The sequence below is a fragment of the Carassius carassius genome, chromosome 31, assembly GCF_963082965.1.
Source record: "Carassius carassius chromosome 31, fCarCar2.1, whole genome shotgun sequence".
In the NCBI taxonomy this organism is placed as follows: Eukaryota; Metazoa; Chordata; class Actinopteri; order Cypriniformes; family Cyprinidae; genus Carassius; species Carassius carassius.
Genome location: NC_081785.1, coordinates 13372887 through 13391728, shown reverse-complemented (window position 1 = coordinate 13391728; position 18842 = coordinate 13372887). Strand labels below are relative to the sequence as shown.

General features: G+C 36.5%; 1 protein-coding gene across 2 annotated transcripts in view; it reads right to left on the bottom strand.

Annotated features, from left to right (window-relative positions):
- Nucleotides 1–18842, bottom strand: part of LOC132111588 (MAM domain-containing glycosylphosphatidylinositol anchor protein 2-like) — a 178674-nt gene that overhangs the window by 67473 nt on the left and 92359 nt on the right. For both annotated transcript variants that reach the window (XM_059519025.1, XM_059519026.1), the window contains exons 5-6: nt 18143–18275; nt 16392–16661 (exon numbers count right to left, since the gene is read on the bottom strand). In XM_059519025.1, coding sequence (XP_059375008.1) covers nt 16392–16661; nt 18143–18275 — 403 coding nt within the window. The remainder of the gene's footprint in view (nt 1–16391; nt 16662–18142; nt 18276–18842) is intronic.

The following is an 18842-nucleotide window of genomic DNA, read 5'->3' as shown; positions in this document are numbered from 1 at the left end:
ACATTCATTTCGCAATCCGTCCCTTTGCGCCACCTGGCGGTAGTTTCGCGAATGATTTTAACACGCGACTGAATTACAGTGCGGCGGTACACGCGGCGGTAAGCCCCAGATAGGCTGGCCACCTAATGGAAAAGACACATATAAAATTAAAACATCAATATTGCATTTTTTAAAAATAAATGTAAACTAAAAAACATGCATATATATATATATATATATATATATATATATATATATATATATATATATATTTCAAACTCTCATCATTTGAGAGGCAAGGCAAGTTTATTAATATAGAATATTTCATACATAATGGTAATTCAAAGTGCTTTACATAAAACCACAACAATAGAATAAGGAATTTAAAAAGTTTGAAAATTATTTTAAAAATTGATTTAAGAGGTTTAAAATGAGTTTAAAACAGTTAAGAATAGAAAATGATTATACATCAAATTAATGCAGACCAATTTTCACAATTTGATCAGTTCCCGGTGAATCAAATCAATTCCTGCCCTACATTTTTACTTGTTCCACTGGAAAATGTCACATTCCACAAGTAAAATAGTTTGTGAATGTCGTTTTTCTAAAGTCACATTTCACAATGACTTTAATAAAAGAAAAGTTGTTTGATTATTTCAATCTTCATCAGCACTCACTGCTCTCTTCTCAACAAGAGTAAAGGGGTCAGACAAACAGGCAAATGTCTTGGTCTCTTGTGGGATCCCAAATCAAAAGCTAGCCATGAGCCAAAGCAAAACACCATTTCCAAATTATTTTTGAAAATGCTGTGCATCTGGCCCTAATTATTAATCAGTCACTGGATTATTTAAAAACAGCTTTTATGATATCTTATTAACCAATTTATTTGCCTTCATGCTGAACATATTAAAAGCTATTACAATCTGGACTCTTAAGAAAGGATGTTTCAAGGTGGACTATGATGCTGATACTGCCAGTGAATATTAAGAGAGAGACGGACGATAAAGCAGAGCTGCAACTTTGCAGGGTTGCATTATGTAAGGTAAGGTTCAGCTCGGCAGGCCCTGCCTTACTGGTCAATTTGCGATTTGATCAATAGCATAATATTGTGGTGAGGTAACTGTGTGCTCTTTGGTGACCCCATAAAACTTGCAGGGTCTTAATGCTTTTGAGTCCAGTTCCTTCCCATGAGTTCTGTCATTATCAAAAAGCACTGCAGGTAAGCAATTACCAAGAGACAAGCTGAATAATCTTTCCAGAACATTTAAAGCCAGGTTGCTTCACGTTGAGCGTTTGAGGAGGATTTCTTACAGTAATCCGCTGTAATAACATCTCTTGAAATTTCAAAAAAGCTTAAAATGGAAATCCAACTTTTTGCTTCAACTTTTAATGAGCTTTCCAACAGAAGAATATAACAAGGAGCTCATAAGAGACAACATAATGATTTCTCTCCACCATTTGCACCTGTGTTTTGTAATTGTTTGTTTTATGAAATGTCTGGGAAAGAATTAAGACTTCACCTTGAATTACTGCAATGCTCTATGCACACAATAATAATGCATTTGCAATGCTCGTAGATGATTCTTTTCTGGTGTCAAATATATGCAAAGGGTATTGGGGAATGCATTTCAAATGATTATGTTTTGGATACGTCTTTTCTTTGTGATATTATAATTAGTTAGCTGTTTCCTCAGCTCAGCACCCAGAACATATCATTGTCAACACGCTCCTGTAACATTATATGAGAATCAATAATCCTTTTGACCAGCCCTGTAGTCGTGCATTCAGAGTGAATAGTCAGGAAAAGTGTTTTACTGATGAATATATATATAGTAAATAATACTAAAAATGATTGAATGAAACCCACCATCTCACATTCCCCAGGCTGTATTACAATCAACATAAAGCCCTACCAACAAGATGGGAGTCCTCCCATTACAGGGGAGGAAATGCTTAAATACAAATCTGAATATGTCAAGTAGTGCAACGCAAGAGAGGATCATCGCAGGCCCCGTTAATTTGAAAACAGCTTTACAGGCCAAGCTGCATCCAGTCATTATATCCTGTGGAATCCCACCAATGTACCCTCGCATTCACAATACTGATGCATTGCTGTGCTACAGACAACGGCGAATGTGCAAAGCAATTTTGCTGAGAAAATAGTTTATGTGAACGACCATCATAGCGATTCAGGTAGAACGCAATTTACATATCAGAAATAAGACCAATTTCAGGTGCCATGAGTAGGGGGATGGTAGGACCGATCTTTGCATGCCTGTTTTGATTGCTTGGTGGAACATGGCCCAAACGGGAGATGATATCTCCTCTGTAAATAAATAAAAATATGAGTTTCTATGGCAGTGTGCAGGCTCAGCAATACCCTTTCTTCCATCAATGCTCCTCCCAACACCCCAACTCCAGCTAATAAATATCTTATAAAGAACGAGTCAGGTTATTTTCCAGTTATCTGCAGAGCAGACCCTGCAAAGTTTGGCATAATCTGCTGAAGAGGCTCTGTGCTGGTACTGACAAGGCTCACTATTTGAGTGATAACTGGGGAAGGGTGGGCTCGGTTTTATTGATGATGCTGCCAGTGGGTTTTGGAATAGAGCTGTCAGAAAAGGCCTTACTCAGGGATGGCTATCTGGTTACTCCCACCTGGGTGCTGCTGAATGACGTCCCACTATGAGTCTCATCAGACCAATCTGCCCCCGTAATCACTGCCCTGTGTTTGTCCTGTGTAGGAGCTAAGCAAGATTATTCAAGACATTTGTTATATTAAAGGAAGCAATGGACAACAAATTAAAATTCTGTCATCATTTACTACATCATTTTCCTGTGTGGAGTGCATACAATTTTCATGCAATTACAATTAAGCTTCAAAAGCACCATAAACAGGGATAGGGATCATGAGAAATGTAATGATTTAATGAATCCTTAATAGTTCCATTAGAAATTCTCTTGAATTTGAGAACAAAGTATTTGGAAAATAGAAATACAATTCTCTTTCCAAATGCAGAGGTATCATCAATAAAAATTAGGTATCTTATTTTATGAATTCCCTTTATTTTATTAAAATACCACAAATAGAAAAATGGGCTCATAGAGTCATTCACCCAGAAATATGACTTCACTGACCATGCTGTATGTTCCCTTTCAAGGGAACTCGCATTGCGTCCTCTATCGTTCCTCTATAGTGACTGTTAGAGGATGCAGTGTCTCGTTCCCTCTCAGGGAACCATGTTACATGCATTTTAGTATGATGTTCTGTCTGCATTGGCAGAAGATTAAATATGCAAGATCTGTTAATGGAACCTAACATAATGCAAACAGTTTGTTTATTATTATTTGAATCCATTTGATTTGAGTTAAATAATCATATATTCAAAATGTATTGTATTTAATCAGATAAAAAGTATGAACATGGGTTAAATTTGGATAGCTGTAGAACAAGAAAAGATGAAGTTAAAATGGTATTGGCTTTTAAATAATAATTTGATTTAATTGAAATATATTTCAATTAAATCAAATTATTATTTAAAAGCTATCCAAATTTAACCCATGTTCTTACTTTTTATCTGATTAAATAAAATTCTTGGTTCGATGGAAGCAGAATAATATTAATATATATATATTATACCATGTATATATATATATATATATATATATATATATAGTATACATGTTTATATTGAATATAATTATGTTAATAAATAAACTTATTTTGTGCTTACGACACATTCAGTTTACTAGTATTATTAGATAAATCTAATTCTTATAGCATTATGTATGACTGATAAATATGTATCAAATTACGTTTATTAGTTAAAAATGTTAAAACTGTGTAATCCAAATGAATGTACATTTTATATGTTATTAAAATCTTTAATCATAAATCTTATTCTACTTTCATCAATTTTCAAGCATGCAGCTTCCTGCCTAATCAGTGATGGGACAAACAGCTCTACCTCTTCACTTCAAACACTGCCCCATCTGGCTACACATGCTCTTTTTCCCATTGCAGGAGAAAAGGTCATATTTCAAATGACCAGTCCAGCTGCTATAATAAAGCTTTGTACAGGTAGCCAGCAGAGTGTGTTGGGATTACCCAACTTCCAAACCCTACCATGTAATATCGTTTTCTCTCCAATCCCTGGCTTATTTTGCCCAACAAATGAGATTCTGCCATCTGTGCAGGAAAGAAGCTGTGGAGCTCATGCTTGTAACATCCCCTCTAACAGTCTTATATTCTAAAACCGTGCTCTATCTATCGAGCTAGAGAATGGGCCTATCATATTTTCTGGCCAATATTGTTGTTTCCATCCATAAGAAAAGCATATAAAACCTAAATGGCAACCACGGCTAGGATGAAAAGGCAGTGTTGGCCACAAGTGAGCCATAAAGTCGTGGCAATGATATTGCCACATTCATGTTGTCCATGTAATGTAGTAGAAAATGAGCAGAAGTTGGCTTATACATCAAAAAAAGTAAGGTGAACGGCATTTTCGGAAGTTAAATTAGGTTAAATTAGAGGGGTCATATGACGTTGCTAAAAAAACATTATTTTGTGTATTTGGTGTAATGCAATGAGTTTATGTGGTTTAAGGTTCACAAAAAAAATATTTTCCACATACTGTACATTATTGTTTCTCACGCCTTTTTGAAACATGTTGGTTTTACAAAGCTAATCGTTCTGAAAAGCGAGGTGTACACTGATTGGCCAGCTATCCAGTGCATTGTGATTGGCTGAATGCCTTAAGCATCCAGTGGGGACATAATTACTGATTATAATGACTATACTGTCTTTTTACACATTGCGTATTGTACTGTGTAATCATAAAACCATGTCTGCATTTGTGATTGGAGAAACAACAAATAACAAGCACTACTCTACACCGCTTAAAACTCGCATTTGAATCATCAGTGGCAAATCCTTTACATATGAAAACGTACTTACATACACAGCAAAATCTCCAGTGTTGAAATCCCAGTGTTAAGGACTTTCAGAGTAAAGAGTTAAAGTTGTGGTGTTGAATTTCAAATGATTAACACTAACTGGTGTAAACAGCCCCCTCTTGTGGTGTAAAAACGGAGCGTAACCCTTATTAACACTATTGAGTGTTATTAGACACATCCGGGACATTTTCTTGTGTGTGAGCCTGACCTGTCTAAAATATTTTTCAAAGACGCCATTTTCTTTGCCCGCAATGCGAAGTGCTTAAGGAAGTAAAACAGCGAAATAAAGTGTTTAGTCTTACTTACAAATATGTTTTGTAATATCGTATCGTTATATAACGATATTTATGTGCTGTACGCGCTTAAACGTTTCTCAGAGACATTTCCTTTCACTCGTGAAGCGAAACAGATGAGGACTTTTTTTCAAAAGGGAAAATCCGAAAGTAAGTGTTTTTATGTAATTAAAAATATGTATTTTATAGCATCACATTGATTTAAGGTGATATTTATGCGGTGTAAGTTACACTCCTAAACTTTTTCTAAGAGCGATATTTCCTTTCACCAGCGATGCGAAGTAGACAGGGAAGTTGGTTTTAACAAGGAAAACACCGACAGTTAAGTATAGTAACAGTTAAGTGTTTTACCTCATTTACGATATGTATTTTATAAGATAATATTTCTATATGACGATATTTATTTGCTGCGCACACCTGAACAAGCCTAACTTAACCGTATCTCACAGATTTGCATTGCTATGCAGTGCGCAGATGCGGAGGTCACTGGGAAACACCAGAAGTAAGTTAACTGTTTTAAACGTTAACGTTACCTAATTTAAAATGTGTTTTATAACATCATGTTATTTATAGTGATATCTAACGTATCTGCTGTAATGTTACACTTCTAAACTTTTTCTCAGAGATATTTTCTTTCACTCGTGATGTTGTGGAGCTGATGGGGAAATTGGTCTTAACAAGGAAAACACCAAAAGTAAGTGTTTTATTTATTTTACAATATGTGTTTTATCAAATAATATCACTTTATGACGATAGTTATATGCTGTGCGTGCCAAAACGATCCGAAACATTTTCACAGATGAAATCTGAAACTGAAGGGAAACGCCAGAAGTGTTTTTAACGTTACCTCATTTATAATATAGTATGTAACACATCATAATGTCAAATCAAACCACTGCAAAACTGCTCGAATATAAATGGCAATATAAGTAAATTGTTCTTGTGTGTCTCATTACCAATGTTTGTGATTTCATTAAGCATGAATTGAGTTTTCATGTTGTGGATTTCATGTTGGATTTGAGTGCAGTTTTCCTTGAATTAATTTGAAAATAACACTTTTCAGTAAACTCAATCTCTCTTCATCATTCAAAGTGATTTTGTGCCGCCACAAGTCTTGGAGTATGGCCAGAGACAATTGGTATGGCACATGAGTTGCAGTTAACTACTTTAGACACTTTATTATGATATTATCATTAAGCATTACATTATGTTTTGTATTTAGCAAAAGGGAGTTGTATGGGTTTGATATTACAATTTTAAGGAAACCTTTTTTTTATATTGTTCGGCAGGCCTGAAAATACAGAAAATACAGATGGTTCATGCTGGCTTAACAGAAAAATCAAAAGGAGATGAAGTGCTTGAAGAGTATGAAGCCACCAATACATGAGTAAGCCACAATTGCATATTTTAAGATTATCATGTTTGTCATGTTTATTTTTTCTACAATAATAATAATAAAAGAGTGTGATCTCTTTATTAAAAAAAATCCACTGTAAGTTTTATATATATATATATATATATAAGGCATCAAAACTATGAATTAACACATGTGGAATTATATACATTACAAAAAAGTGTGAAACTACTGAAAATATGTCATATTCTAGGTTCTTCAAAGTAGCCACCTTTTGCTTTGATTACTGCTTTGCACACTCTTGGCATTCTCTTGATGAGCTTCAAGAGGTAGTCACCTGAAATGGTCTTCCAACAGTCTTGAAGGAGTTCCCCGAGAGATGCTTAGCACTTGTTGGCCCTTTTGCCATCAGTCTGCGGTCCAGCTCACCCCTAAACCATCTCGATTGTGTTCAGGTCCGGTGACTGTGGAGGCCAGGTCATCTGGCGCAGCACCCCATCACTCTCCTTCTTGGGTCAAATAGCCCTTGATGCCTTCAGTGTGACTCTACAATTTTCATAGTCATGAAAATAAAGAAAACTCTTTGAATGAAAAGGTGTGTCCAAACTTTTGGTCTGTACTGTATATATATATATATATATATATATATATATATACACGTTTGGACCGTCATTTATTTATGTGCTCTCCCATTTATGTGCATTCATTTTAACAGGAGTCATCCAACCTCAACGCAGGGAGATCAGTATGCACTTGGAATTGTGACTTTGTCTCTGTCGTTAGAAGACCCATTTTCTAGTAATACTGACTTTCCTTTTACAAAATACATTTACAGTGAATTAAAATTATTTTCCTTAAAGGGATAGTTCACCCAAAAACACAAGTTAAAGGGTTCGGTCATCCAACAATTAAAATTAGCCTGTGATTTATTCACCCTTAAGGCATCCTCGGTGTATATGACTTTCTTCTTTCAGATGAATCCAATCTGAGTTTTATTAAAAATGATCCTGGCACTTCCGAGATTTATAATGGCAGTGGGTGAGAGTTTCTGTTCAACAGTCCAAAAGAAGTACAATAAAATGTATCTATTCAGCCAAGTATGATGTCCCATACTAAGAATTCGTGCTCTGCATTTAACCCATCCAAAGTGCACACACACACACACACACACACACACACACACACACACACACACACACACACACCATGAACACACACCCGGAGCAGTGGGCATCATTTACGCTGCGGCGCCCGGGGAGCAGTTGGTGGTTTGGTGCCTTGCTCAAGGGCACCTCAGTCGTGGTATTGAGGTAGTAATAAACAGTGCCTCACACGGCTACGGGGGGTAAATAAAGGCCTCATGTAGCGAATCAATGCGTTTTTGTTTTGCTCCCACCTCCGCTCTTCAGTGTTCGTCACTTCTCACCATGCATGTGCTTCGTCAACATCCTTACATCATCCGCCCAGAAGGGTTCCTGCGTATAACACTTAGTGCAAACTAGAGAAACATTTCATTATGTAAGATTATGAAAGGATGCACTTTATTTCACTTCTTTTGGACTGTTCAACAGGAACACCCACCCACTGCAATTATAAAGCTTGAAAGAGCCAGGACATTTTTAATAAAACTCTGTCAGGATTGGGAGTGGTCCCAAGTAGTTCTTCTGTAGATTTTTCAAAAAATAACTTTTGGTGTTCTTCAGAAGACAGAAGGTCATACAGGTTTGGAACCACATGAGGATAAACACATGACAGAATCTTTAGTTTTGGGTGAACTATTGTTGTATTGCAATTCATACTTGTATTTGACATTTCACCTGATAATAGTTTTGATAAATGGATTTGAAAATATTTTGTATTTTTTGTGTGTGTTTTTACTTATTATTATAATTATTGTTGTTGTTTTTCAATTTTACAGGGGAAGGTGTGTGATGCGCAAATAGGAGTGGATCTTGCTTGGCTGAAAACTGCTGAGAAACGCATCTTGTCGTGCTAAAAAAAAAGAAGTTTAGAGAAGACAAAAAGACTATTCTCTCCAAGGAGGTCCAAACACCATCACAGACTTTGATTAGTGAGCATTAACGTGTATTCTGCATTTATGTTAATGAATGGAATGCTGTTGTTTAATCTGATAAATGTCAGCAATATCAATCTTATGACATTAAGAATACATATGGACCAAATAAGAATGTTTTTTGTGTCTTTGTTTTGAAATTAGGATTTTTAATTGTTTTAAGACCATGTTCTTTACATTTATGTATTTTTTAAATTGTTTTGAATTGAAACATTAAAAATGAAGACATTTTGGTGCAGGAAAAAAAATTACAATGTTTTAATAAAATAAATATATGTAAACATTTTATTGTTTTGTGGGTTTATTTTTTATATATTTTCACCTGTTAACTGGGGCAGTGTTGACCAGTTAATCCATGAGTGTTAACTTTGAACACCAACTTTGGTGTTCTCATCATCCATTCTGGTGTTATATATTATATATATATTCCCATATATACTATAGGCAAGTGTTAATTTTAACTCTGAGGGAGTTAAATCCACTCTTAAAAATTTGCTGTGTACCTTAGGTCAGAAGTGCCAGACTGTCCTTGCAAAGTTGGAATTGTCCCATTTTATAGAAACAGACACTGGCATTGTAAGCTACTCTCACAGTAAACATTCCTTGTTCTCTGCAAAATGCATTGAACACATCTCTATATTTAGGTTGAGCTGTTCTGGAACAGTGTTGTAAATACAACTTAACCACTGATTCCTAGTTGTGTTCTCTTTTGGAAGGCCAAACAAAGTAGCTTCGCTTTTACAATGAAACACACAGTCAGGGGTGTCATGCATTCATGATTTTTGAGGGGGCACATTTGGGGGGGGGGTCGGGAGTATAAGTCATTCTACGAAAGCACTGTATAACTGATATAGGCTTATTTTTTTTATTATTTTTTTCCAAACATGCTTAATATATCAGGAAATATCTCGTTTCTCAAATATGTGTAGGTAAACGCGTTTTGCACCTTTATAGATTGTTATTTGATCAGTATATGGAAATGTAGTGTAATCTATTAACTACACATAAAAACCTGACTTTTTACTTAAGTGCCATATCATGCCATAAAATATTTTTAATACGACTGAATTTGCATTTAATGTAAATTTTAATAACAATATTGTAAGATACTTATTTTAACACTTTCATTTTACAGAGAGTAAAGAACATTTACATTATCAAAAAACATTTTCATTCAGTCTAGCCAGAGTTCAGGCACTCTCAAAAACTCCCATTAAAATCACTGAAGCACTTTACATTATGAAACGAATATCTTACTTACATTCGTACGCGTTTCAGTGATGACTCTTCTGGACGTCTCTCATTGGCCATTGCATCCATAAGCGCAACAGAATAGTTTCTGATTGGTTGAAGCGTTGTACGAACGCGTCTGTCTCTGGCTCAGCGCCAGCCAGCGAACGCAGATTTGAATTTAGCAGCTGATGCTGTGCACTGAACGATCTTTACACCGCTGTGATTGTATCAAATATATAAAATATAGAAAAAGTGGCTTTTTAGTGGCTTGGATTTTCTGTTTCTGCAATAGCAATTATAGAAGAGCTATCAGGACCAAAAACAGAGCCACCAGAGAATTAGTATGTGTGAGAAAACAAAGTCTTATTATGGAAATGAATGTTAAAATAATATCATTTTATTGTTACAATGAATGAATAATGCAAAAAGTGTCTTGGGATGTAATGTTTGGCAATAAACAACTGCACTCTAATGTGGAACAATGAACTGCAAAGCAGCACAATTGCGCAACAATTGTGATATTGCTTTTGTTACAATAATTCGATGAACAATGTTAATATAGAGTAATTTACATTTTATAAACAAATTTGGTAGTAAATCTGTTTTTGCTTTGCCAGCACAGCAGCATAATTGTTGCTTACCTCCAATTCTTGCACAGATCAGTGTTTTTGTATGAATCAGTTGAATGAATGAATGAATGAATGAATAATTCTAAGACTTACTCATAGCAAGGGTCTCTTGTTTCATACCTGAAATGATCAGTGTGTGTGTGTGTGTGTGTGTGTTTTAATTGACCAGTTATTCATTTTGAATTCATTATTATTCAGTTAATCATTCATGAACATCCTCTGCACATACTGAAAAGTCCTCACCACTAATAAAAAACACAGAGCCCAGATAAGCAGAGTGATGCAAAAAGTGAAAACTCCCAGTGCTGTTAAGACGGTTATAGCTCAAACAATCAAATTTGAGGACAAAAAATGTTGTATAATTTACGACAATGTCCAGCTGATAGTATTATCTCACTTATTAAATGACAAACTAAATGGAATATGAAAAAAATAGAAAATTATTACTGATTTGAGTTTAATAATTTTATTATGTGAGAAGAAAGAGTGCTGAGTGATACAAAAGACATGAAATTGTGAAGTATTCTGTAAGAATCTATTCACCACAATTACTCTCTTTCAAACTAAACTCATAAGTTCAATCAAACTGTAAAAAGGAGATTTAAAAAGGTTTCTAAAAATGATGCTGTTCAAAAACAAAAACAAAAAAACAAACAAAAAAACAACAACTAATGAACCCTCGTTCCCTGATGGAGGGAACGGAAATGTTATGTTGTGATGACATATTGGGGTCTCACTTGGGAGTGGACTTTGCATGCTGAGCCACTCCCTGTGTATACAGGTACAGTATACAAGCAAGCATCCACTCATTAGGTTTTACACTGAGGAGCAGAGAATGTGTCCCGGCCACAGCGAATAGTTCAAGGATAGTTACATACATAACTGAGACGTTCCCTATCTTTCGGTCACTACGAGGTATGTTGTGACGATATAGTGGGGTCTATGGAAAACACCACAACCTGAACACAGCACCGCACAGGACATGCGCTGCAGGAGAAGTGTAAGGTCCATGGGACGTGGCCCGGCGGAGAATCTCTCACTGTCACCCTCAAATCTCCCAGAGTGCTAGCTGGCAGTGGCAGAGAAACCGGCACAGGTAGCGGCAGAGGGATCTGCTCCACTCCCCTTGAGGAGGGAGGGATGCGATCGCAGCGATGCCATGAACATGCATCCGCAGAAGACGCATGACTAATGGCCTAGACACTGAAGACAGCGATCTTGAATCTGCTCTTTCAATCGAAGTGCCCAGGGGAATTGCTGCTCACAGGGACAACGCTGAAACGTGTGGTAACACCAACCATGAACAACCTCTCGCACACAAAGATAAATGGCTTTATAATAAGGTAACACCATGTACTACTCGGCTTTTAAGCAAAAATATAATATGTGGATGCGCCATGCGCGTAATTTGCACGGGGGTTACGGGGGTCATGACCCCCCAAAAATCAGATCCAGCTAATATAACCCCCCCAATATCATCACATCATTCAGATTAAAATAGATATGAAATATTCAGAATGAATACTTTTGTTCATTTTCTTTATTAATTTCATTTGCCAGCAAGAAAGATAGTATCATATTTTAAATAATCTGTAATGTACCCCCCGCCCACCGCACCGATTTGGTATTACCAAAGTCTCTGGTATTACCCAACCCGCTTTCTGTACCAAGTTTGTTCACTATTTTGCGCAGTCGATGGGATGAATGGTTGGAGAAAGCTGACGGAAAGATGAAAAGGACACTGAAAGGCAGCCAGACAACGATTTTTTATTGTTTGTCGACACCAGCCAAAAAAAAAGAAAAAAGAAAAAAAAAAGAAAAACGAAAAATCCTGACCAAACGGAGGTACCCTTAAGTTAGCTGTTAAGTTAGCTCAGCGTTTCTCAAAGTGTGGGGAATAGAAACATGACAAACAGGTTTTGTGCCCATCTTTTAAATTCCGTTATTTATAGACCATACACCCAAAACAAAGACACATTTAAATGTAAGCCTTGACGTTACTTAACCTCTTCACACGTAAGTTTAAAAGTATTTCAAGGCTACCGTTATTGATCGTAGTATCGCTTTATGGTTCCCATGGAGACGCGCCATTCATTGCTTGTCACACCGTAGCCACAATAGTGCTGAATGACTGATGATCTGCTTTTATTTCCTTTTTTATTCAAAATTTCACAAATGTGTTAGCTATAGCAGGATATATCTGATATTCCGATTGTCAAATATGTGCAAGTGGATGTGTTTTGTTGTTCAAACACCTTTATAACGATCGCATTACTTGAGCTGTATGCGCAACGTATTTTAGGTATCTATCTTATTAAAATACCTAAAAAAATACATACATTATTAGGAATTTAACACCTCTGGTTCAATTTGAGATTATTTTTATTTTTGTTTGTTTGTTTGTTTTTTTGTTGTTCTTTTTGCATGGATTTTGCAAAGTGTCAAAATGAATCAAAGCACAACTAGGTTAATGTTAGTCCACACTTGTATTGATGTTATCAGAAGCTAAATGCAAACACAATTATTATTATTTTTTAATCTAATTTTGAGTCTTATTTCATGCAAAGTGATAATATAATTGCACTTTCATTTTCTTTATTTGAAATTTTTTAATGCTGTTATTTGATGTTAAGTTTTTAAAATGTGATGTTAATAAAATACATTTTAACAGTTAAACTTAAAGCCTAGTTTATTAACATTTTGTTGGGGTGATTGGGGACAGGTGGGGCTCGGAACCCTTTCCTACCTCTGAAGTGGGGAATGGCAGAAAAGTTTGAGAAACACTGAGTTAGCTGATGATTTGTTTTGTTGACTGGAGTTGGCTGGCTAGATGTTCGTTTGCCAGTGTCCTATGAGGTAAAGCCAGAGGGTGCCAGGGACTGTGTAGAACCAATGTCACTGAATTGTAACTGCTGTTTGCTCCAATACAGTAACCCGTTTTGGGGGGGATTGCATAATTAAATTATGCAAATTAGCATGTTACCTTTTACACAAGAAAATAATACAATAAATTAATAAATAAATAAATATGCCGCGAGTTTAACCCCCCCAATGGTAGACCCAAAGTTACGCCCTTGGGATGCGCGCTGTTGTCTTATATACCCGTATGCACGAGGAGTGGCCCAGCATGCAAAGTCCACTAGCCAATACTCATTGGCATTTTCTCTTAAACTCAGAGATGATTGGGCTCCCAAATGAGACCCCAATATGTTGTCACGACATAACTCGTAGTGACCGAACAATAGGGAACTCAAGTTCTCTGTAATGCTACTAACCACAAACTATTGCCATTTGTTGTGAGAAGAGCTTGGGGAATTACACATGGCAGATTTCTTTCTCTGTTATGATCCTTTCCCCTCTGCCGTCTACCTCACCAAGATGATCCTCCTCACTGGCAAGACATCGGACTCCCATCATACTCTACAGTCTCACCCACTCGATGGAAATGCGTAATCTCACTGTTCTTCCCAGACCAGGTGAGCTGACAGACAGTAAGGGATTCACATAAAAACCTGCACCTCCAGATGTGTAAACAGCTTTTTGAGCACACCGGGGATCAATCTTGAGAAGGAGTAACTGTGAAGTAAGCTACAACAGCTGCTCCAAGCAGGGATAGTAAAGCTTCATCAGAGAGCAGCCCACACGCACACAGATGCCTGAAAAAGCAACTCCTTTTCTCCATTTCACTCTGTTTTATGGCTAGATGTAGTACGTGAAAGTCATGGATATTTATTGCACTAGGTAATGATGCTGGCTGGAAAAACACCTATTTATAAGACATTTCAGAGCAATGCTCAGTCTTTCAAACCTTTAAGCAACTTTCAACAAATAGTTTTCTAATAATGCTTAAGATGTTGCAACATCTTCGTCGTTTCACATCAGCTTCAAACCACAACTTGGTTGTTTTCTTGATGCATACTGTCACTCATTGTTCACAACTGTATGCTGCATTCATTGTCAAGATATTTATTACCCCATGTACTGTCATTTTACCTTCATGATAATCATTAAGTAATTCATTATGCATTGATAAATGGAAATGAATATAGTGGAAAATGCTGACTTCAAATTTGAGAGCCTTGAAAACTTATTGGCAGAGGCAATTTACACTGAGTTTAAAGGAAATGATATGCTATTTACACCCCCATGTTATTACTAACATGGACTATTTGCATTTTGTCAATTAGCATCCTATATACACACACTACCATTCAAAAGTTACTTAAGCTTACAAAGGCTGCATTTATTTAATAAAAATACAATAAAAAATAAAACTACTGAATGTAACTACTTCCTATTTTGATTTATTTTAAAATGCAGTCTATTCATGGGATGGCAAAGCTCAATTTTTAGCAGTCATTACTCTAGTCTTCAGTGTCAAAGAATCCTTCATCACTTAAATCATTCTAATATGCTGATTCAATAATGGCCAAGAATTATTTATTTTTATTACCAATATTGAAAAAGATTGTACTGCTTAATATTTTTGTGGAAAATGTGAAAAAAAAAAATTTTTTTCAAGCAATGGGTCTCATTCACCGATAACTACATACAAATTTCATATTTATTTGCATAGAAAAAAGTTTTTTTCATTGGTTTAACAATGTAATTTTGTTCTTAACCTTTCTAAACAGAATTATACAACATGAGGGAGCACTTCAAATTTTAATACTATTTTACATAAATAAATTGGCTTGACAAATTTAATGTTTCTATGGTTTCCAGGACTGTGATGTGGTTTGTTTTGGTTGTAAATTTTCAATTGATTTTAACTGTAAACTAGGGCTGTCAATTTGTGTTAAATTAATTAATTAGCTATGGAAAATTAACATGATTGAAATTTTTTAACGCAGTTAACGCACTGCCCTGCCCCAGACCTGTTGCAATGGTCATTTTACATTTCAAATAGCGCTCTAGGCAAATTTTTATCCGCACACTCAAATGCTCACAAAGAGCGCTTGTGTGTTCAGCTGATTAATGCAAGTGGTAAAATGTACTTGTACATTGGCTTTTATGCTTTTATGATGCAAGATTAATGTAAACACATGTCGACTGTGAACAGCCTTGTAATTTGCTTCGACCTTTTCAAACTTTATTATTTTAGGATCAAATGGTGCGTGTGTAAGGAACTGGAAGCAAGCAGAATTCTGCGATTTCTTAAGCACGCAATGCCACCTGCTGTTAAAAAACTAAGCTCAAGAATTGATTCCAAAGAGAATCATGATGCCTTCGGAAAATCGCAGAATCAGAATCATTTCATGATTCGCGATGCATCGATTTATTGTCCCAGCCCTAATGTTTATATCATATGATATTTGATATCACACGAGCAGCGAGAGATATCGTAGATATTTTTGTCCCGAATGAGTGCAAATGTGATTTTATACAACAGTTCAGTAAATTATAAGTTAATATTGTGTTATATTTTAAACACAATATTTTCATTTTGGCAATGAAAATATTACATATAAAGCCACAGCAAAACTGTGGTGTGTCTCCGAGCAACACAGCGGTGATTGGTTTCTGAATGAATCTGCGCTTTGAATGAATCGTGTGAACCAATGATTCAATGGCCCATTCGGAAAGTGAGCCTTTTATTTAATTCCTGAAAGAATCAGCAGTTTAAACAAAAATGAATTAATGACTCAATTACTTACACATAAAGATATTTACCACCACCTACTAGCAGTTTTAGTTTTAGCCAGATGCAAACTCGTACTCTAAGGTTGTTCAATAACAAAGATACTTATACACATGCACTCCAGGCCACTTTAACATCCAACTCAGATAAAACAATATTTGGTATGCCTATGATACTGTACATCAAGAACAAACAAACTAAACCAGCAAAGCCTCAAGGCCTGGCTTCTCACCTCTGACGACAATGTTGGTGGATTTCTTCGCAGGATTTCCCACATTGTTACTGGCTACACAGCTGTAAACACCAGCATCCTCCGTGCTGATGGCAGGTATTGTAAGGGTCTCACTCTTGAGAATACTCTTCTTTGGAAGCTCTTCGGTGTTCCGAACCCACGTCAGGGTCGGGGTGGGCTCGCCTCCAGAGATTATGCACACCAGGATTACTGTCTGCCCAGGGTTGGCCACAATGGGGTCTTCCACAAGCAGCTTAATAGTCGGGGAGGCTAGGACAAAAACAGACAGGGTTACTCTTATCATCTTTATGTAGAAGACCTATTTTCTTTTTTAAAAGGAAACCTGCATGAGTGCTGCTGCACTGTACATCACGTTTGACATTTAATTGAAATTAATGTGTATTACAGTGGGCTAAAAGCAATGGCTTACAGTTTAAATAGTTTAACATATTAGTATTTTCCCCACACACACCTCACACACATCGATTTGCTTTAGAAGACACTGATTCATCAGCTGGGGGTTTATGGATTACCTCTGTGTTTACGTCAAGTGAACGCATGTACCACAGCTGGCCAGAAATGATGGTTTATAGTTTAAAAAGTTTAGCATATTAGTATTTTTCTCTCGAACACACACCCTGATTTCACTTGGGAACGCATTGATTAAACAACTGGGGACTGGAACTGGATTACAATGCTATTTGTTTTGCCTGGTTTTTAAAGTTTCAACTTTGAGGAATCTGTTGAGTTGCATTTTATAGACTCGCATAAAAGGATTATTTTTTCTAAAATTCTCAGTCTGTCTTCAAGTTAGAAGCAAGATTGATGGGAAAAATGTCATTTTTGGGTGGTGTATCCCTTTTAAGGGAAGAAGACACTATAAAACTTATCATCTTGACTCATGAATATTAATTCAGTGGCATGATCCAATTTTCAAGGAACGAAACCAGGAACTAAAACCAGGTGCATGACCAGCTTCAAGTGAGTATTTACAGCAAATATACACAAAGTTCACATACCGTCATAGCTTGATGACAATTATGGTGGTTTACCTTATTACCCTAATGTGTTAATACTTAAAAAAAAGTGGTGTTTACAATTATCACCCAAAGGGATTGATTTACTTGGGGATTTACCCCCGGGATTGTGCCATGAATATCATCACCAGCCGATGTGTTGCCAGAAATGTGAGAAAGAAATGAGAAAGAAGTATAATGCAAGAAAATGAGCAGGATTTGAGGGGTGGTAGAGTGAGAGAGATATAGAAAACAGAGATGGCCAAAGGGAAAGGTCTGCTGACTCTGTTCATTCTTTAATGGATTCCGTAAAGGTCAGGTCTTCGTCGCAGCAGCATGTGAAGCCCACCGAGACAGATAAGGAGCACAGGGACCCGCAGGGCCATTTCCTTAAGAATATGGTTTTGCCGTGGACTGAATTAAATGCAAGGCCAGTGAAAACATCTGCCTGGGGCGGTTTCTTCAGCCATCAACCGATGAAGGAGGAGAAAAGTAGCAGCAGGCCTCTAAATGTAACAGGCATAACATACTCAATAACACATGCAGCACTCACAGCTCACTGATTATCAGACCACACAGCACTTGTGGTGACAAGAGCCTCGGGGCACTTCCTTTTGAGAGTTGCTTCTGTGGTGCTGCTCGCATGTAGTTTCTTACTCATTGGATGGCTCAAAGCAAAAGGTGACTAATAACACAATACTGTGCACAAGGAGAAGCCATTGGTATTGCTCTCACCGGTTTTGTTGGTGAGCCGAAATAGCACACTCTTGTCGGGGATGCCACAGACATTGCGAACAGAGGCAGTGCACGTGTAGTTAGCATAGTCCTGCGGACGCAGGTTCTTCAACTTCAGGATCTTGGTCTCCCCCTACAACCCAAGCAGACAACATTTTATAAAGCAGGAACTCAATGGGTTTTGCTTTAGTTCTAACTTCTGTTTTGTTAGACAAACTGTCGACTGACAAACTGAAAACTTTTCCATGCATAAAGCAATATTCGGAATACTATCAGCAAAGAGAGAGAAAAAAAGTAGCCATATCCAATTAATCTGATTTTTTAATCTGAGCTTTGTTGTGCTTTAAAAGACTTCTGATAATTTGCTAATTTTGGTCTTGACCCCTTTTGGCCGCTGGAGCTTTATAGGGTAATCTTACACAATTTGTAAGTCCTGCGAGTTTCATTTTACAATACAGCACTGATTTTTAATTGGTGCTTAGTGGCCCCCAAAAATCGGCACAGATCTATGCTGATCATAAACAGCATGGAAACAATGCCAAATACTAATAATTAAATGCAACTAACCATATAATGATGCATGGTTATGATGGCAAAATAAATAAGCTTATATTTTGAAGCCAAACCAGTTAAAAACCATTTGATTATGTGCACAAGTGGCTCACTTTTATCTGATAAGTAAATTATTTTTGTATCATCT